This window comes from Saimiri boliviensis, chromosome 12 (assembly GCF_048565385.1).
Source record: "Saimiri boliviensis isolate mSaiBol1 chromosome 12, mSaiBol1.pri, whole genome shotgun sequence".
NCBI classification, from domain to species: domain Eukaryota; kingdom Metazoa; phylum Chordata; class Mammalia; order Primates; family Cebidae; genus Saimiri; species Saimiri boliviensis.
Window position 1 is genome coordinate 68,902,815 of NC_133460.1, and position 22,123 is coordinate 68,924,937.

General features: G+C 34.0%; 1 protein-coding gene across 1 annotated transcript in view; it reads left to right on the forward strand.

Moving 5' to 3' along the window:
* The window catches only part of PCDH15 (protocadherin related 15), a 1,717,060-nt gene that overhangs the window by 1,632,815 nt on the left and 62,122 nt on the right, over positions 1-22,123 (forward strand). Inside the window, exon 35 of the mRNA XM_074382505.1 lies at positions 21,354-21,569. Within this exon, the coding sequence (XP_074238606.1) occupies positions 21,354-21,569 (216 nt within the window). The remainder of the gene's footprint in view (positions 1-21,353; positions 21,570-22,123) is intronic.

Consider the following 22,123-nt stretch of genomic DNA (forward strand, 5'->3'; position numbering starts at 1 on the left):
TTTTTTCCCCTGCACAATGGTCTCTTAGAATCTGAGCAATCGAGAAAAGGACAAGTCAGTGAGGCTCATAGTAATTTGCAAATCTATCACCACCTGAAGAAAATAGACCCCAAGATATATTGAATGCTGATACCAAAATAATATTTTTGACATATAATTTTTATTACAACCTGCATACATAATGCAACCAGCGTATATAAGATCACACACATCCTAAGTGTGCAGCTAGATAAATATTTATGAAGTGAACACAGTCGTGTAAACAGTGCCCAGGTCAAGGAATAAAGCATTATGAGTTCCTGCTTTGCATCCCCATAAGAATAACTGGTCTGACTTCCAACCATAAATTTGTTTTTCTTGTTTATGAAATTTTTATAGACTTAGGAAAAGTGTTTTTTTTTTTTTTGGTTACAGTTCATTTTCTCAGATTATATTTGTGAGATTCATCCATGTTATTGGGTTATTGGATGCAGTCATAATTGATTCATTTTCATTGCTCTAGGGCAATACTACAGTTAATTTGTCCTATATACTGGCTTTGGCTGTATAAGTTGTTTGGGGTTTCTTGATATTACAAATATTGCTTCTAAAAATGTTTTATATGTATCTTTTAATAAGTACATTTTCATTTCTGTTGGGTGCATACTCAGGAGTACACATTCTAGGTAAGGGGATATGCATAAGTTCAGATTTAATAGATGGATAATGTTAAAATGTTTTCCAAAATGTTTTACTAATTTATATCCCCTCAGCAGTATCTGAGAACTTCAGTTGCTTCAAAATTTGGTTTTGTCTGATTTTTATCTTTGCGGTCATTGTGATGAACGTGTGGTTTCTTGAGGTTCGTTTATAATTCCCTAATAGTTAAGATAGTCCAGTGTCTCTTTATATATATTTTTTGCCAGTATTTATACCCTCTTTATGTGGTGCCTATTTTGGTCTCTAACATTGTTCTCTGGAGATTCTGTTGTTTGTTTTCTCATTAAGTCTTTAGAGTTCTTTATATATTCTGGATTGCAGATCTTTATTTATGTATGTATTGGATATATCTTCTTCTGACATATGGCTTGGATTTCCCCTCTATTTATTATGCTTTTTCATGAGCAGAGACTTTTAATACAATTTAATTTATTTTCTTCATGTTGAACAACTTTTGTGTCTTATTTGAAGCTGTTTGAGTAACATAAAAACGTGAAGGTATTTTTATGTTTATTTTCAAAAAATTTATTTTTTATGTTTAGATTTATAGTCCATATGGAATTTGTGTGTGTGTGTTTGGAGTGATGTAGGTGGTCAGACTTTATTTTTTGTAATTTCCCATGTGGATGTTTAATTGACCTGCATCATTTTCTAAAGAGACCGTTTTTTTCTCCATTGTGCCCATGTGTTCTCTCTGTTCTAAGTCAAATGGCCATGGATGTAAAGGCTTATTTCTGAATACTTTATTCTTTTTCATTGATCTATTTGTCTTTGCCTCAGTCTGCTATCTGAATTACTATAGTTTTATATTATCTGATAGTGTAAGTCTCCTGCTTATTTTTTTGTCTTCGAGATCCATTGGCGTCTCTCTACTCTATGTGCTCATTACTAAATAAGATTTAGAACCAGCTTATCAATTTCCACAGGTTCTACAGTGTTGGAGTGTTCATTTATTTCAGTTGGTCTACAGATGTATTTGGAGAGAATGTCAGCTATACAGTATTGAGCAGAGGTGAACATATTTCGGTCTGTATTTAAACAAACCAGCAAAATCTCTTCTATGAAGAAAAACTACAGGAGTGGTTTAAATTAGGGGTTAGAGAAAAGGATTAATAGTTTTTTCTTCTCTCTCTCTCTCTCTCTTTCTCTCTCTCTCCCTCTCTCTCTCTCCCCAACCCCTCTGCCCCCCCAGACAGAGTCTTACTGTCACCCAGGCTGGAGTGCAGTGGTGCAATCTTGGCTCACTGCAATCTCCACCTCCTGTGTTCAAGAAATTCTTCATCTCAGCCTCTCACATAGCTGGGATTACAGGAGCCTGCCACCATGCCCAGCTAATTTTTGTATTTTTATTAGAGACGGGGTTTCACCATCTTCGCCAGTCTGGTCTTGAACTCCTGACGTGGTGATCCACCTGCATCGGCCTCCCAAAGTGCTAGGATTATAGGCGTGAGCCACCTCGCCTGACCACATTCTCTTATTTCTCAAAACCCATGGTGTATGGCACTCCCAAATTAAGGTGTAGATATGAAGTTATTACAGTATTTCTGTAGTTTTTATGACTTTTCTTTTTTTGAAGATCCTATATTTTCTTATTACATATGTTTTGTGAGTTAGTGTATTACAGTACCCATAAGAGTACTGTAATATACTGTAGGAAATGAAGAAGAAAAATGAAGCTGGAGAGAGACAATTTTAAAAATGTATATTATATTTCTAAAAATGTTTAAAAAGCTTGAAATTTAAAAAAAAGGAAAAAGGTTATTCAACTTTCTGCTAATATTAAGTTATTCTTCATGGAAGATATAACAAAATAATTATGACAAAAAGGGAGAAGGTAATATTTTTCTTATTGGTTAGCCTAGTTTACTCCATCTAAATATTAGTCTTATGTTTAATTAATATTTAGGAATTCTCAATATCTAATGCTTGTTAAAAACAATCCCACATAGTATTCTCGTAATTTATAGCAAGAAAGCTTGTTTTAGGGAGATGAAATGCTATATTATAGGTGGTAGTAGCTGAGCAGTGAGAATAATTAAATAACTAGATTGGATGTGAAAGACAGATTGGTAGGGAGAATGAAAGTCAGTATGAACTAGCATATGTGTATACTTTGGTTCTTGGTTTCAGAATCCAGAATTTTGAGTTGTTACAGTATTATTTGGGCCTGAAAAAATTGTGTAATCATTACAACATGCCAAAAACAGATTCATAAACCCTTCAAAAACATACACACAGATGAAGTCCTTGATGATGTTTTATGATATAGGGCATTGATAAAGAGCCCAAACTTGGTAATAAAAACAAGTTAAAGAGAATGGTCAGCATCTTAGAAAAGGCAGGTGGAGGGATTTAGACACTCAGCAGAGAACAAATATCACAGGAAAAAATAAACAGTGTGGCTTCCAGATCCAGGAGGCCCTGGCAGTGAGGTCTGAGCATATTTTGAGATTAAGTAACATTTGAATAGGGCAAAACCAGTTGATACTGAAATAACCTCTTTTGAAGAAGGGGCTCTTCTGGGGATCACTGTTTGGGTTTGGAGCTAAGAGAAGAGTGTAAGGTGAGGCTGAGCCTGAAGGTGCCAAAAAAAAAAAAAAAAAAAAAGGGTGGGGGCATACCCATGGACAGGAAACAAATAGCAGCTCCTGCTCCGAAAATATGAAGTCATGTTAGGAATTACTACAACAACATTTAAGTCAATGCTGATGGAAGTTTAATCAAATATTATAGATATGCTAAATCTGAAGATTGTGAAAAGGTTAATGAATGTAATAATATACAGAGAGAATAAAAAGTCCTGTTGTATTTAAATCTAACTCTTTTCCAAAAGCATAATAAGGAAGACAACTGTGAGGTTTTATTTAACTGTGTGTGGGCTGTGTAACCATGAGTGGACAGGTTTTGTAATTTTTGTAAGCAAACGGTCTGCACTGTGATGACAATGCTATCTAATGAATTTCATCTGAATATAAATGAAAAAACGCACATAAAGTGCTGAGCACAGTTCCTTGCTCTCTGAAATCTCTCAATAGACATTCTCTAGATAGACATTCTCTCAACAGATATTGTTACCTATGTTACCTGAGTCATTTTTTTAACCAATAAGATAATAGTAATCTCAAAATCAAATTGTTTCGAATTCAGCATGCACGGTGCCTGTAAGTTATTGAAAACAGAGTTATATTGAATGTGCAGGTATTCTTCTTTGCCCTTGAAACTGAATACTGGGCCCGTCTTTCTGGAATTCACCTTCAGCATTAATATAGAATGCTAATTTTTCTTAATAGGAAAATAAGGAATAATTATAAGAAACGGAATACAACACAATAGATTCCTCCATTATGTCACAACTAGTTGAGTTCTGAGATACACCTCAGTGTATATTTTCATGAAAATATTCCACTGAGAAATACTCAATGTAACTTCTCTAAGTCCTTGTATATTTTAAATGATATAGTTGTTTCTTTTTTCTTTTTCTTTTTGGAGACAGAGTCTCACTCCGTTGCCAGGCACCAGGCTGGAGTGCAGTGGTACTACCTCAGCTCACAGCAACCTCCACCTCCCGGGTTCAGGCAATTCTCCTGCCTCAGCCTCCCGAGTATCTGGGACTACAGGCGCGCACCACCACACCCAGCTAATTGTTTTGTATTTTTAGTAGAGACAGGGTTTCACCATGTTGGCCAGGATGGTCTCGATATCTTGACCTCGTGATCCACCCGACTCGGCCTCCCAAAGTGCTGAGATTACAGGCGTGAGCCACCATGCCCGGCCATTGTTTCTTTTATATGAATATTGAACAAATTAAAATGTATGAGGCATATTTATATGTTTTAAGTGAGTAGCATTAACAGCACGTTATAAAATATTTTTGCATAGGATTTCCTTTTTGTCAATAGTTATCTATAGCTTGATATTTTTCTGGGAGTATGGTAAATTTAAGAAAAAATAAATAATCTCTGTAGCTACAGATATGAAGTTTTGAGAAACAAACCCTAACAGCACAACTGGAAAAACTTCAGTTTTCAAGCAGTATTGGTGTCAACTTACCCGGAGAACAAGTTTTAAAAGAATATTTCTTTTTCTTTTTCAAGAAAAAGAATATTGAAGGGTTTTTGGTTCCTATCATACCACAGTATATCATAAAATTGAGTGAGATTATCTTTTAGAAATTAATGTACATCTGCTAAGTGGAAATAAATCTTGAAGTTATCTTAAAGTAGAAAAAAATGGAAAGACAATGAAATTTATTAAATAGGTTTTCTTTAGAAGGAAGGAACAAGATTCATACAAAAATAAGCCCAGCTTGGGAAAGACCAGCAAATTAAGGCAAGTTCATGTCCTATGTAGAGACATGGATGAATCTAGAAACCATCATTTTCAGCAAACGGACACAAGAACAGAAAACCAAACTCCACATGTTTTCACTCATAGGCGGGTGATGAACAATGAGAACACTTGAACAGAGAGAAGGGAGCAACACTCACTGGGGTAGATGGAGGAGGGGAGGGGAGGGGAGGGGAGGGGCAGTGGGGGGCAGGGAGGATGAGGAGGGACAACACTGGAGAAATGCCTGATGTAGGTGACAAGGGTGGTGGGTGGGGATGGAGACCGCAAACCCAGCAAACCACCATGTCTTGTACGTACCTATGCAATAGCCCTGCAGGTACATGTGCACATGTACCCCAGAGCTCAAAGTACAAAAAAAAAAAAAAAAAAGAATGTTTATAGAGATCCCATAAATACTCCATTGTATATGGTCAAGATTGCCATTTTTCAAAGTAAAAGTATTAATAGAAAGTTCTGAATGGCAGAAAATTTATTTTTCATTATTAAAGAATTAGGTATACAATTTAGAAAAATGGCGCAGTTCTTTCTCTGGTATTTTTGAATCACAGCATGACATATAATCTTTTTTTGGCACCTCCTAAGAGTATTAATGGTACATTATGGTAGTAATCATCATGAAAATTACGGATAACTAATGAAAACAGAAAAATAATACAATGAGAATATGTATCTCACCTACATTTATAAGGGTCTAATTAGCATTAAATGTAATTAAAACATTGAATTCTCTTTCAACATGAAATTTAATGAGGCAGCATCACTAATAAGGATATGAGCAACTCTGTGTGCGGCCAGTGTTTGTCTTCTGCCTTGTCCTGAAAAAGAGGTGTAGAGATAAAGCTGCTTGTCTTAATGTGATTCCTACTGGACGTAACAGTATCTACACATAAGGAAAAATGTGAGAAATATTAGATTGCATTTTTTAGTGAAAGTTATCGGTTCAATTGGTGTTATCTCCTTTGAAACCAAGGAACCTGATGATAATCTTCAGCCCACCACATACTTTTCTCAGTACAATCAGTTTTTTGGCAAACCTGCCTGGGCCTTGATGTCAAAGACTCTCTCTTCTGCTCACCAGCTGTATGATTTGGGGTCATTAATTTAATCTTTCATGGTTTAGAAATGGCATCCATGGAATGGCTTTCATTCTATCAGAAATAAGAAAATTTTATGACAGCTTCTTTATAAAGGGTGTCGATCAGAGCAGGACGAGTCAACTTTCATATGATTTCTTATATTTCCCAGATTTTTCTCAGATATGGTGTTCTGTTCCTTACTCCTTTTGAGTATGAAAACTCAACCTGTATTTAGTCACCCCAGCCAAATCAGCCCTGAAGATTTGGCTGAAGAACAATTTGGATTAGAGCAAGTTGGCCAAAGTCAAGTAAGTTAAAGACAGGTAGAGCCAAGCTTATTTTTGGCCAAACCAAATCAAAACAAATTTTTAAAAAGTAGGCCAGGTGTAGTGGCTCACGCCTGTAATCCCAGCACTTTGGGAGGCCAAGGAAGGTGGATCACCTGAGGTCAGGAGTTCAAGACCAGCCTGGCCAACATGGCAAAACCCCATCTCTACTAAAAATACAAAAATTAGCCAGGCGTGGTGATATGTGCCTGTAATTCTAGCTACTTAGGAGGTTGAGGCAGGACAGTTGCTTGAACCCGGAAGGTGGAGGTTGCAGTGGGCCGAGATTGTGCCACTGCACTCCAGCCTGGGCAACGGAGCCAGAATACATCTCATTAAAAAAAAAAAAAAAAAGGCAATTGGGCAATTGGTAATTTTAACATTTTACCAAATTATCTCAAAATAGAATTGTAGTGTTGACCAACCTGCTTTATAGTAAATTGCTTTGGGACCAAATCATTTTAGATAAAAATCACTGCAACCTCTGGCCATGAATGCTTCCACAATATTCTCTTCTCAGTCTTGATCAGATCCATGTGATTTACCTGTAGTAATTCTTCACTTAGTTTCCAGTATATTTTGTGAACCACAATTCACATCAAAATATTGCAAGTGTTAAAAATATGTAATATTTTGCCTACAGAAAAGTAATCTAGCATACAAATTTTAGAAATAGTATGCTTAAGAATATAAATACTCAGTTGCTTGGTTTTTTAAATGATAAAAAATTATGTATGCATAATAATTAGTAAAATATGTCATCCAGTTGTGAACTTCAAGAGATAAATTTTGTTATGTGTACTCGATTTTTCTGTTTGCTCTATTTGCATAAATGTTTTTGGTCATACTCAATTTCTTCTGCTGCCTAAGCTAAGACATTTGTATCAATGATTATTTTTAATTTTTTAATTTGTATATATTTAAGGGATACGAGTGGATTTGTTATACGGATGTATTGTGTAGTGGTAAATTCCTAATTTTACTGTAACTATCACCCTAACAGTGCATATTGCACCTATTAGGTAATTTCTCCTCCCTCACTATCTCCGACCCTCCCACCTGTCTGAATCTCCGGTGTCTATTATTTCACTCTCTATGTCCAGGTGTATACATCATTTTGCTCCCATTTATAGGTGAGAACATGCAGTACTTGAATCTTCCTAACAAATCCTGAAATTTTAGGTAGTATAGCTGCATGCAGCAAGACTGTTTCGCAGGAATTTTACTGGTGTTGAAGTCATTTCCTTTTAGCAAACTTGTTGATACTCACAGACACAAAATGCATCATGTTATAAAATATAAAAACTGTATATGTGTGCATGTGTGTGTATATATATGTATGTAAGATATACATATGTGTGTTTTTACACACACACACACGTATACATACAGAGAGAGAGAACTCCAGAATATGATCAATTTAAATGAAGGGCATTGAGGATAGACACTGCATTTCTTGAGTGTTTATATTAACATGTTATGATTATATGAATTCAAGGAGACAGATCTTGTTGTCCCATGTACAAATAGCACCATTCTGGTCTGTAAATACAGTCTTCTTTACAATTAGTGTCACGGTAACAATACTAAAGGCATTTTGTTTGATAATAATTACTTGAATCATAGCCCTTATATCCAGTATATTTTGAAAAATTTATTTTCTAAAGTAAAAGGTTTACAAATTAAATTCTATTTGCCTTGACATACTCCTTTTATATAAAAGCAGTAAAAGGTTTTTCCTTTATTTTTGTAATAAAGCTTTGTGTTTGTGTTTGTTAATTTATTAGATAGGCAATAAAACTGTCAGAGAGAATTTACAGAGGATTCAGCTTTCAGATTTAATTTTTCAGTTGGCCTGCTATTACTTTCCCTTGACTTTCCATAAAATTTAGTAATTAAAAGATGAGTAGACTTCATATATACTATTCATATTTGAAACCATTTTACAATAAGTCCATTTTACATTAAGTTCAAGCTTGCTTCATGAACCCTGTGTTCTTAATTATTAAATTATTTTATCTCTAAGTCAAATGGTTTGTACTATTAGTATATTAAAGTACAAGTAACCCTTCTCTGTTGCAAATTTTGGGCCCATGAATTGAATCTTTAGCCATGTAATTTAAAAATAAATGTTCATTATAAATTGTGAAGGCTTCTTTATATGTAATATGCATGACACCTATTTTATTTGCATTTCTAAATATTCTAGTGGTTTCTCAGTAAAATTTTTAAAAATTACAACTTAATATGGAACACTGCATTGGATTACAAAATATTTGTTTTACATGAACCAGATTTAAAATGAATGAGAAAGTACAAATACAAAACGTAGAAATTATAAAGAGGACTTATCAGCTTATCATGAAGCAAATTATAAGTGTGAACTATGAAGCTATGGCCAGGTGCAGTGGCTCACAGCTGTAATCTAAGCACTTTGGGGGCCAAGGCAGGTGGAACACATGAGGCCAGGAGTTAAAGACCAGCCTGGCCAACATGGCAAAACCTCATCTCAACTAAAAATTAAAAAATTAACTGGGTGTGATGGTACACGCCCCTAGTCCCAGATACTTAGGAGGCTGAGGTGCACAGACATATTAACAAAAGAAAACACATGTATAATTTGAGCTCTCTATTGGAGAGAAAAAAAATAGTTTGAATGTTGATTTTGAATCACAAAACGCTATTAATTTTCACCAAAATTACCTATACTTAAACTGTTTAAGAATGGTATACCTTTTACCATCCTAAATCCTTCAACATTCAAAGCAAATTCAATAACATACTTGTTATTTTAAACTTCCAGATTATTCCTCAGTTACGTTAGGTTTAATCAATCCAAACCAAATGTAGCTACTGGTTCTTGGCTCCCACCCTCCTGATAAGCATCTTATTAGAGCTGTATCATAATAAATATTTTCTATTTAAATGCTTTTGCTTTGATATCAAAAAAATTATATAGCATTCAGCAAAGAGGCATCAATAACTATACTTTCCTCATGGCAGATTGATTCCTTTAACTAATATTTTCTAATTATATTCTACATGCAAGGCACTGGCCATGAGACTTACGAGATCCAAGGATGAATCAGAAAACAGTTCCGCCTCAAAAGAAGTTATAGCTAGTGACACAAGACAGAAGGTGAGAGGTGCCTTTAAGTGTACAAAAAGTAATTTAAAAAAATAAATAAATAAATAACAGAGATCAGGAGGATAGCTACAAAGCATTCAAAGATCTCGATAGTAAATGAAAGTAAAATAACAGCTAAATCTTGATTTAGGTTTACTTTGTACTAGGTACTGCATTATACACCTGAGTGAATATTCACAGCCAACTTGCTCAGCATGTCCTGTTTTCCTCATTTTACAAAGGAAGAGCAAAGCCTGCAGGCATCCCCAAACTACGGCCCACGGGCCACATGCAGCCTCCTGAGGCCATTTATCTGGCCCCCCGCTGCACTTCAGGAAGGGGCACCTCTTTCATTGGTGGTCAGTGAGAGGAGCACAGTATGTGGTGGCCCTCCAATGGTCTGAGGGACGGTGAACTGGCCCCCTGTGTAAAAAGTTGAGGGACGCCTGCCTTAGAGTATCACTTGCCCAAGCTCATATATCTAATAAGTGGTAGAACTAAACACAAATCTGTCAATTCTAATTATTGATGTGATTCTAACCATTGTGATAGTCTTCTATAGGCATTTAAGCCAAATAGTATTAGAACACTGACTGCATGTGGTACCATAGTGAAAAGTGTGAACTGAAACAAATTTGATGTACAAAGGAGACCAAAAAATTAAAATGTGTCATAGTAAATGCTGTTGTGCTTATATATACACACTCACATTTATGTAACATATTAATTCAAACATATAAGTAGAAGCAGCAACTCCCTAGTAGAGATAAGAATGCCTTCAGAAAATGGGTCCTTTAAGGTGAGGTTTGATTGCTTTATTTAGTATAATATATACTATATACATATACACACACGCGCACACACACACACACATCATTTTTTCTGTGTGTGTGTGTGTGTGTGTGTGTGTGTGTGTGTGTGTGTGTGTGTATGCCGTAGCATAGCCCAGAAGTGAACATCATTTGGCCTAGCGGACAAAAGACATTTTATTTAAGGTAGAAGAAACAATGCATACAAAGTGTTAGAAACCTGAAAGAACAGATTCTTCAGGAAAAAAAAAAGGGGGAATGTGGTGTGGTTCTGGGAAATCTAGAAAGAATAAATGTAAAGCAAAAAGTTGAAATGGTGAACTGTAATCAGATTGAGAATATTTAAAAGATGCGGTTTAACATTCATCTCTGTCAAGTGGGAGCTATTAGTAATTTTTAAGCTATTGCTACAGGTAACAGTGAGATCTAATGAGAGCCTGAAATTGGTCAGTATAAGCTTGGCCTAAAGTATTATACAGAACTGAGAAATATTGTATAGGTAGAAATCAGAACGCTTGCTGATGGACTAGAAGTAGGGAGGAGCCAGGAAGTGGAATTAAACCAGTGGGGAGATGTTGAAATTTTTAGTACAGTTCAGTTCATAGATGGTGATGCCCTTCCTACAGAAGGAGGACCACATATGGTAGTCAGAAGAGGGATAGCAGGATGGGAGCCACGAAGCAGCAACTGAATTTGGTTTGGATTGATTGAACCTAATGTAACTAAGGAAAAATCAGGAAGTTCAAAAATAAGTATGTTATTTTATTTGCTTTGAATGCTAACGGTTTAAGGATGTATAACTATGGAATTATTGTAAAAGTTATAACATTCTTAAGCAGTTTAAGAGTATGTATTTTTGGGAAAAAATAATAACATTTTGTGATTCAAAACCAATGTTCAAATTAGTGTTTCCTCTCAAGTAAACAGCACAATTATATGTGTGTTTTCTTTGTTAATATGTCTGTATAATAGAGCACAATTTATTTCTTTTTCACATGGTTGAAAAGTTAGCACAATTACATCAGAGTTTATTTTAAAGCATCTTTGGGGGAGTTTTAATCATTTTATTATTAACAATAATGAGGAAAATGACAAAACCATTTGTAGGGTAACATTTATTTTACAAAAGATTTTAAAAAGAAAGGAAAATAAACATAAAAAAGGAAACTTCAATTATAACAAAAATCCAGGGTCCTGTTTGTTTTGCCCCCTCCTGCCTTCTATAACTCAGAATTTAGTATATAATTTTTCAAAATAATAAAAGGAACATTTGGCTTTTCTTTAATTTTCTACATAGACGTTATCCTGTAATTTTTTGCACCATGATTTAAATTAAGAGTAAATTTTGACAAATTCTAACAGAAACGCAGCCCTGTAAGGGTCTTTGTAATTCAAACTATGATGATATGTTTCTATTATTTTTACCCTGGCATGTCTCCATTATTACATTGCTGTTTCCACACTGAGTTGTATTTTACTCTTTAAAGTCTCTCAGAATTATATTGTATTTTTACTTTACAAAAAGTAAATAGGTATGTTGAACTTAGAAATTATTAATATTGCATTGTAGTCATTGTTTGACATTCTTATGCAAAATCAAACACTGAACTTTCATATTTAAAATGTTTCTTTCCGCTTTCTCTTTTTATTTTTTGTAAAAGTTTTGAATAGCCTGATCAATAGATCAATTTACCCGTCATTGTTCTTATTCATATTTTATCATGTGCTGGGTATACTGTCTTTAAGGATTTTGAAATAAAGCTTTCTGTCTAGTTTCTCAAAATACAAGAGTCAAGTTAAAGTGGTTTGAACCTGCCGAAGTGCTAGATTTTTTGCCCTTTGTGAACACAACTTGACATAATGACCTTGGTAGGTGGAAATGTGAGATTCGAGTATTTTTATCAAGCAATCTAGAACACTTTCACTCTATTTCAGGAAAAGTGAGCCTTCAAAACTGTTAAATGTTAAAATGTGTCTAATTGAGAAGTTAAAGTTCACATTACTGAACTTTAATGGGTTTGAAATTTCCTAGGACATCACTAATTATTTCACTAATATTTCTGCATCCATTGTATTCATTTAGGCAGCAGAGGGGAACAATTATTTAGGCTATTAGAAAATTAATGGTCTCCCCTATTCCCCTGTATGATAGAGGCAATTATATGGTGATTTTCTTTTAATGCTGTACACCTGTATGCATTAAAATTTTGAGATGAGGTCTTAGAAATGGGTAAGTGGTTGCCTGAATCTAAGGTTTCATTTAAAATATAATTATAGCAAGTATAATTATAATATTCATTTCTGACTTTTATTCTTTTAAAACAACTCTAGACATAACTTTTTCTGATTTTGTTCACTAAGGGAAACTCATAAAAGTCAGTGAATCAAAGCTTCCAGAGTCACCTCTCCCAGATATTAATGACTTTGTTGTGAACTCAGCATAAATGTTTGATTATAAAGAAGCTGGTGGAGAAAGTAATATAGCATTGATTCTTCAGTAAATTATATTCATTTAGAGTTTCCATGGTGAGTCAGTTTTAATTTTTAGGCATTAATTTAACATAAATTGTATTATAGAATAGATTTATGAATGATATAAGCCTTTACAAAAAAACTCTATGAATTTTCTCAAAATATTAAGAAAACAATACTTATTATAATTACAGTAGGTGGTTCTGTAGTTTCTATATGATATGTGGGTGCTAGGTGTGAGTTGTTACCCCTTTTGCAGTTTATTCAGCTTTTTAATATCTGTGGATAACAATCTTTTATCAGTTCTGGAAAATTCTGTTCTGTTCTCTCTTCATCTCTTTCTGAAACTCTGATTAGATGTTTGCCAAAATTTTCATTCTAAACTCCATGTCTCAAACTTTTTTTTTTTTTTTTTTTTTTTTTTTTTTTTTTTTCCAGAATTGTTATCTTTGTAGCTCTGCGAAACATTCTGGGTCATTTTCTTTGCTTCATCATTTCATTTATTTATTCCCTGGTCAGCTGTGCTAAACCTGCTGACAGTCCCATTTTGCGGTATTTCATTTTAATTTTTTTTATTTCTATAAGTTACTTTTCATTTCTTTTCAATGACTTTCATTTTTTATTCCACATTTTAAAGCTATTTATTATTGAAACATATTAAACATATCTGCTTTATATTCATTGTCTACTAATTCTAATATTATAGTCTATGTTATAAATTTGATTTTTTTAAATCTCAAAGGACATTTTTATGATTGTTTCTGTGATTTGATAATTATTTTATTCTAACTTCATCTTCCTTGGAACTTTATATGTTAGAACTGTTTTAGGCATGGCTTGGAGGTGGGGTTTTTGAAAAAGTACTTGCTTCTCTCAGGAGTCTAGGCCATTGTCAGTCACAGATGATTTTTCTTAAATTCTCAGGTTGTGGTTTGTCTATTCATTCAGGTAGAGTTCAGGAATATTAGACTTTACCAACCCAGAATATTATGATTTCTCCTTGAATTGGGAAACTAGTAGCCTGCAAATAGGGGCTGCAAACTAAAATGAGGGCCTGTATATTGTCCTAGATTCTCAAAGATGTTTTCGCTTCACTGCTCTCAATAGCAAAGTTTAAGCTGATAGTTTTCTTTGCAGTTTGGGGTGATAGTAGCAGTGGTAGCAGGGGAAAAAATAAATTTCTTCTTTACTCTTATGGTGAGAACTTAACTTTCTGGGGAGGGGAATCTTAATAGACTTACTTTCATGAGTAGGCATAAGGCCTTGCCTCCTATTCTCTGAGCCACACAACACCAGAGAAGTTAAATCTTAAGTTTACCCAAGTCAGAAAAAAAAAAAAAAAAATCATAATGAAAGCCACCATCAGTACTATGATTTTTGTATTCTTACCTTTACTTGTCCATTCAGACTTCTACAAAAGAATACTACAGACTTGGAAGCTTATATATAAGACAAATTTATTTCTTACAATTCTGGAGGCAGGGAAGCCCCAGATCAAGGTGCTAGCAGATTAAGTGTCTAGTGAGGCCTTCGTGATTTATGGTTGGCTGTCTTTCTGTTATGTCCTCTCATGGCAGAATGGGACAAAGAAAGTCTCTGGAGCATCTTTTTAAAAACGAACCAATCCCTTTTATGAGGGCTTTGCCACCATGTCCTAATTGCCTCGCAAAGCCCGACCTTCAATGACATTGCATTGGCTATTACATTTCAACATGTAAATTTAGTGACACATAATCATTTTATAGTACTTTGTTTGTGACTGGCCTATTTTTTGTCTTTGCATTTTCTTGATGCATCTAGAAAGATTTCTTAGAATATTTCACCCAACATTTGCTGTTTTATTTGTAAACTGCAGTTTTATCCCTGATACTTCATCTGACATGTGGAATGTAGTGGTTTTAACATGAGACCTAGCCCACTGTGCTATCAACCATATATGTAACCATGAGCAAGTTACTGATCTCTCTGTGCCTCCAGTTCTTGGCCTCTAAAATAATAATGGAACCTACTCAATAAAAAGGATGTCATGAGATAATGTAGCAATATACATATTTACATAGCACCTGGCAAATTGTAGCTGTACAGTAAATATTAGCAAACAGCGGAAGCAGCAACAGCATTATGCAAACAACATAAATGGACTTGGTAATTTAAGGAAAACAGGACTGGTTGTTGATCTGAAATGGAGTCCAGCCTCAATCACTGATTTTAGTGAATTCAATGGCATGGTAGGTGCAGAGGTCTGGCTGCAGTGAAGGCATGATTATAAAGTAAGGAGTCATAGATGGTGACTCTATCGACATTTTCTGAGGAACTTAACTGTAAAAAAACAGGTATCGAAGTTTATGGCCTAGTGTTGCAAATGTGTACTGAGTAAAAGAAAAGTTTCATTTCATTTTAATATGAGTTACATAACGTGTTTTATAGTCTGTAGAGGAGAAGCTGAAAAGGACAGAGATAAATAGAAGCAATGAAGCATTAAATGCAGAAGGGATGGGAGTGACTGAGATCAAGGCTTTAGTGCCTTCAGTCAGAGATGTGTCAGCTGCTTCTCTGAGATTTGAAGAAAGTAGTAAAAGTAAGTACAGATATAGGTACTTTTTTAGTTATATGATGAAAAGTTGAGAGATCGCTCACTTGATATCCTCAAATTTTATGTGAATTAGAGCTACCTTATCTCTGGAAAAGACTGAAAGAATCTGTGAACTAAAGAAAAAGGTGAACTTCTGGAGTGAGAAAGAGAACTTACTACATATACAAGGATTTCCTAAGTAGACCAATGGCACAGTCGAACTCAGAGATCATGGACTCACAGTAACACTAGCCTGACTGATTATTTAATTTCTCTCAGCCCTCTTCAGTCACCAGTCGTAAACCGATGATTAGTTTGGTCCAAGAGGAGAAAGGTCCAGATGTTGTGGAAGGAGAGAGAAATGAGAACAATGTGATCAACTCTGACTTCTGTGATAAAGCAGGAAGGGACATAAACCCTGAAGCAAAGGGAGCAAAAGGCAGTTTGCAGAACTGAAAGTTCGCTGATATCAACGAAGAGGTTTTAACTAAGTATGATGATGAAAGCTGTGGTCAGAATTTAGACATGGAAGTTTAATATATAAATTAAGTATGGAGTGTTTCTTTAGGAGGAATATCTCCCTAATGCAAAAGACAACTCTGACTGTAGGATTAAATCGATACAGTGAGGCCATTCAGACTGATGAAAGTTATTCATGCCTAATAATTTGAAGATAAGTTGCTGGATGTATCATCCCAATGAACACTGAAATTTGTAAGGAAGAAGGAAGTTAAAGTAGAAGGGGTGGACTGAGAGCAAGATACCAACATCCTTGTATGTTCAGCAACAAGGAGGAGTAGAGTGTATACTGTACAAAAGTGCATGGATTCCAAGTGAGGAAAAGGTTTTGCAAAATTGCTTCAAAAATGAACTGAAGGAATAAAGGAGAGCTGGAAAGGAAAATAGAGTTAAAAGAGCAAAATGCTTGAATCTTGAGTTCTGCAAGAGAAAAATGACTAATGCATTATTTTTTAAGGGAGTTATAATTGTGTGATAATATGTCTGAGGTCATAAGATCTAAATTGAATGCATATATTTACACATTCATGGGTAAACATAATATGAAAACATGTTAAACCTTCTGAATTGCCATTATAAGAACTAAGATAACTAGAATAGTTACACTGGATTTGGCCATATTTTTATATATGTATGGATATATATATATATATATATATATATATATATATGTATGGATATATATATATATCTTATATATATATGTATACACACATATGTTAAGAATATGTATACAATTTTAAAAGACTATTTTGAGGCATCCTTGTTCTCATTTTAAGAATAAAGAAATCTGAAATTCTGAGTTATTAATTTTTCGAAGTCATACCTGACATTGGAGTGCATCTCACTCCAAAACATAATACAAAAAACAAAGAGCCAAAAAATAAGTTTAAAATTATTAAAAACCAAATAGATACAGTATACGCTGTACTGAAACTCTCACTTACTTTTCACATCTTAACCCAGATTTGAAACTGTGCTCTGAATTTTATTATTGGTATCTGTGCTGTGACTCAGTGTAGGTTTAAATATCTTGTAATTAATTTTATAGAAAGAGCTTGTGGTTGTTATCTATGTATGGTGGTATTGCCTATGTTCCACATCAATCACAGCCACATCTTACAGGATAGGTTTGGGTTTTAAAATACGTATTTGCTGTAAATTGAGTAGTCTAAAAATTAAAAATTCCTTCTATTGCTCTTAGGTATGGCACCCATTGGAATGATTGACATCATTCACTGTTTAAATTACTATTATTCAACTGAACATACTTGAAGGAAAGGGGAGATTTAAAAAAACATGCTAATGATCTTGGCAACCATCGCTGATGAATATCTCCTGAAATAAGTTCTCGAAGATCCCAAAGACTATCATATTCATGGAAATAAATAAAAGAGTCCTTATTCTGTAACATACGTAGACAATAGGGTTTTAGGTATATTTTTAAATTCTAGGAAACAAGATTTTTAAAAAAACTTTTATCTCTTTCTTGACTATATTCTGTAAATATTGAGACATTTATATTAAAAAAATCACAAAAGAAAATAGTTACTTCCGAGTTAAATTGTCTAGTTCCACAGCAAAACTTTTGCATTAAATGATAATTTGTTTCACGAAAGGCACATTTAACAAAGCACTTTAAACTTTTAATATGGAATATGACTGTTTCTTAGTTATCATAATTTAATGAATTAGGAATACTGCAAAGTGAAAGTACTTGTTTACAGAAATTGGAAGTTAATCAGTAAGAACTGTGTAAAGTAGCTTAATAAACCAAGCAATCACTGATTTTATGGTAACCATCTTTTCTTTTCCAAATGTGATTGTGTTGTTATGCAGTATTTATTTTAAATTATAAAGGCTTAGAATCTTATAACACAAAATTGAATGAAAGAAATTAGACAAAAAAAGAACATATTTTATGATTCAATCGCTCACTCCTGTAATCCCAGCACTTTGGGAAGCCGAGGTGGGTGGATCACAAGGTCAAGAGATTGAGACCATCCTGGTCAACATGGTGAAACCCCGTCTCTAATAAAAATAGAAAAAATTATCTGGGCAAGTGGTGCGTGCCTGTAATCCCAGCTACTCAGGAGGCTGAGGCAGGAGAATTGCCTGAACCCAGAAGGCGGAGGTTGTGGTGAGCTGAGATCGCCCCTTTGGGAGGCTGATGCAAGGTCAGGAATTTGAGACCAGCCTGGCCAAATAAGTGAAACCCCATCTCTATTAAAAATACAAAAAATTAGCTGGGTGTGGTGGTAGGCACCTGTAATTCTAACTATTCAGGAGGCTGTGGTGGGATAATTGCCTGAACCTGGGAGACAGAGGTTGCAGTAAGCCGAGTTCATGCCATTGCACTCCAGCCCAGGTGACAGTGTGAGATTTCATCTCAAAAAAAAAAACAAAACAAAAAAAAAAAAAAAAAAAAAAAAAAAAAACAGACATAACTAATCAACAGTGTTAGATTAGGAAAGTAATTTTCATGGAAAAGGTCTCAGATTGTAACTCCAAGTACATGAAGTTCATTCTGGAATGTGGGTTTTTTTTCAAGAGAGAGTTTCAAGAGATGCAACTATGTTGTTCAGATTGGTCTCAAGCTCCTGGGGTCAGGTGATCCTCCAGCCTTGGCCTCTCAAAGTGCTGGGATTACAAGTTTGAGCCACCATACCTGGCTTATTTTGTTTCTTGATGCAAATGCTGGTCGTGTGGATGTGTGTATTTTGCAAAATTCTGTTGAGCTTTACATTTATAATTTGTATATATCTTTGCATGCTTGTTATTCCTTTATAAAGTTTACATTAATAGTAAAAAGTTTGTTTCAAAAAAATGTCTATGTTAATAAGAAGATAGAAAGTAATGTGTAACCAAATCTAACCAATTTGACAATAGTTCTAAATTCTTCATTCTGTGTGGAAGAAATGCCTTGGATACCTTGATTCAGACTTTGACTTATTTTAATTGGGAATATGCTTTTTCTTTTGTATGCCATCCTTTGTTAAATGATTATAAATCTGTAGTTCAAAGTTAAAGTACAAAAAAAAGTGGTAGTATTTTTCTTTCTTTGTTCTTTTCCTTTTACCTTTAAGTGAGAATGTGACCTAACGTTGGTATCTAATTACCATTACTCTAACACCGAAACTGAGCGCTGCCATACTGTAAGGCATATAAACTATCTAAAAAGATTAGGTGGTACTTTGAACTTGTCCTCTTCTGAAAATTTTAGGCTGGGCACAGTGGCTCGTGTCTGTAATCCCAGCAGTTTGGTAGGCAAAGATGGGAGGATTGCTTGATTCCAGGAGTTTGAAACCAGCCTGGGCAACATAGCAAGACCTTGTGTCTACAAAAAATTAGCCAAGCATGGTGGAGTGCCTATAGTCCCAGCTACTTGGAGGCTGACATAGGAGGATGGCCTGAACCCAGCAGACTAAGGTTCAGTGAGCCGAGTTTACACCACTGCACTCCAGCCTGGGTGACAGAGTAAGACCCTGTCTCAAGAGAAAAAAAAAAAAAAATATTAACTCCCTAGAAAATTCATGAAATACCTGATCCTGAAATGAAATTATCTGGGTTGTTTAGTTTAAATTACTTTTTCTAACAAATAGCTATGATTATCTGGAAATGTTTTAAATGTTTCAGAATATATATAAAATTGGAAGCTAAATCAAGTTCATGATATACCTTAATACGCATTTGCAATTATTTACTATTTTCACCATTTGTTTCTCAACTTTACTACTAATTATGTAGTCTTTCACTATATAACTTAAATCAAAATGAGATTAAATTGAAATTTCAGTGTTTTAGTCACTTCAGCCTCTTTTCAGCTATTCATTCATCATATTTGGCTAGTACCTACTGACAGAGCTGATTAAGAACATTTCTGTGTTTCAGAACGTTTTATTGGACAGCACTAATTTATATAATTAAAACAATATATTTCTCAGAGTTTTTTTTAATTGTTAGATAAGACTATTTTTGTATAATTCTTAGCAATTCTTAGAAATGGCAGATCATAAATGCATACTCATACTTAATAGCATAGATACAGTTAAGAATAATCAGATAATAAAATACTGTTATAATAAATAAATACATATAACTTACATATCTAGTATCGTGAATAAGGTATATATAGCCTTTTATCAAGTCTCTAAAACTCTCCTATCCACCATTTCTTTTCCAAGTATTTGACTATGAAATATTTTTGAAATTGACATTGTAAAAAAATTCCCCTAATTAGACACCATAAAGCTAGCCTAATATATGATTCTCATAGCTGTATTTAAAAACAAATGAAAAAAACTAAACAATTTGTTAGTCCTTTTAAATTCTAAATTGTAGGAAACTTTAATATGTGTATCATAAATACCTATCACCAGGAACAAATATGCTTAATCAGGATACAGGATGATTAAAAAAGGAAGTTGGATAGAATTCTAACTCTCTCTAATTATGTTATGGCATTAATTAATTAGGATCTTTATATGCATCTCTAAATTTGTTACAACTCTGAACTTTATTTTATTTCATTTGAGATATTTTACTACATTCTCTTATATTTATCCCCTTTAGGCTATATGCTAGATCAAAAATACAATCACATTGCATACCTCTTACAGCAAGACAGACATTACGTAAACAACCAATCCCATCCTTCAGCCAATTTGTATCAACATACAGAGTTGAACTAAACAAACATGTAAACCAAAAATCTTGATTCATTGACCCTGTGTCTATGTCTTTTTTTAAAAAAAATATATTTTTAAATTGACATATGATAATAGGACTTATTGTGTACATAGATGTTTCTATATGTATGATGCATAGATATCAAATCAGGCTAACTAGCACATCATCTCAAACAGCACTTCCTTGTGTTGAGAAAATTTCATATCCTTCTAGCTATTTGGAACTATGCTATTATTAACTATAGTTATTCTACAGTGGTATAGAACACTAGAACATATTCCTCCTATCTAGGACATTATGTTACATGAAATAGGCCAAGAACAGAAAGTTAAACACCACAGGCTCTTACTCATATGTGGAATCTGAAAAAAAGATGATCTCATTAAAAATGTAGAATACAAGATACTGGAGGCTGGAAAGGGTCAAAGGAAAGGAGGGATAAGGAAAAAATTTTTAAAGGATACAAAGTTATACCTATGTCTTTTTTATTCACAGTTCAGTAGTTACTATCATTCTAATAACCATTCGAAACTGTGGACACAAAGTCTGTTAATCTACATAACTATATCCAAAAAAAAAAAAAATAGAGATTTTGGAGGGCTTTACTGTGTTATTATTACATAAGAAACATCATTCTTAAAAACAGAAATAAGCCATTTCCTAAAGGTTATTTTTTCCTGTTTAATTATAACCTTTTTTTTTTTCTCTTCCTAGGCTACTGATAAAGATACTGGCAATTATAGTGTCATGGCCTACAGACTCATAATACCACCAATTAAAGAGGGGAAAGAAGGATTTGTAGTGGAAACATACACAGGGCTTATCAAAACTGCGATGCTCTTCCATAATATGAGGAGATCCTACTTCAAGTTTCAAGTTATTGCCACTGACAACTATGGGAAGGGACTAAGCGGCAAAGCTGATGTACTTGTAAGTAGATAAAACTTCAGGAAAGGGAAGTGGCTGTGATACTAGCCAGGGGTCACTGTTTTCAGCTTATGGAACTTGTAAGATTAATTTAAAACAGGTTTTCAAAAACATAAATATTACTAATTTTCAACCAGATTGTTAATCACTATAGTTTAGGAATATGTAAATATATGGTTCGTGTATATATAATTTACAGGTATTTTTCTTGACCTTTGAGAAATACATTATAGTATTTGGAAAAATGTGATTGTAATAGCAATGATATAAGCATTGGATTTCTATTTGGTCTGCAAATCTCATTTTTAATATAGTGGTGTCTGGTGCTACATCAGATTTTTAAAGTGCTTCACAGAGTTGTATGGAAATTAAACTATGAAATTATTTGTTTAAATTATTTTCAGCATTTTGTAATTGAGAAAACAAGGAAAATGTTTGGAGGCAAATTTGGTTCCAATAATATTGATTTCTTTGTTCTATCAAAATCCCCAGTGATGACCTTGATTAGCCTTGACTAAAGTTGTATTTGGCTTTAGTCAGTAGTATCACTGTTCTGT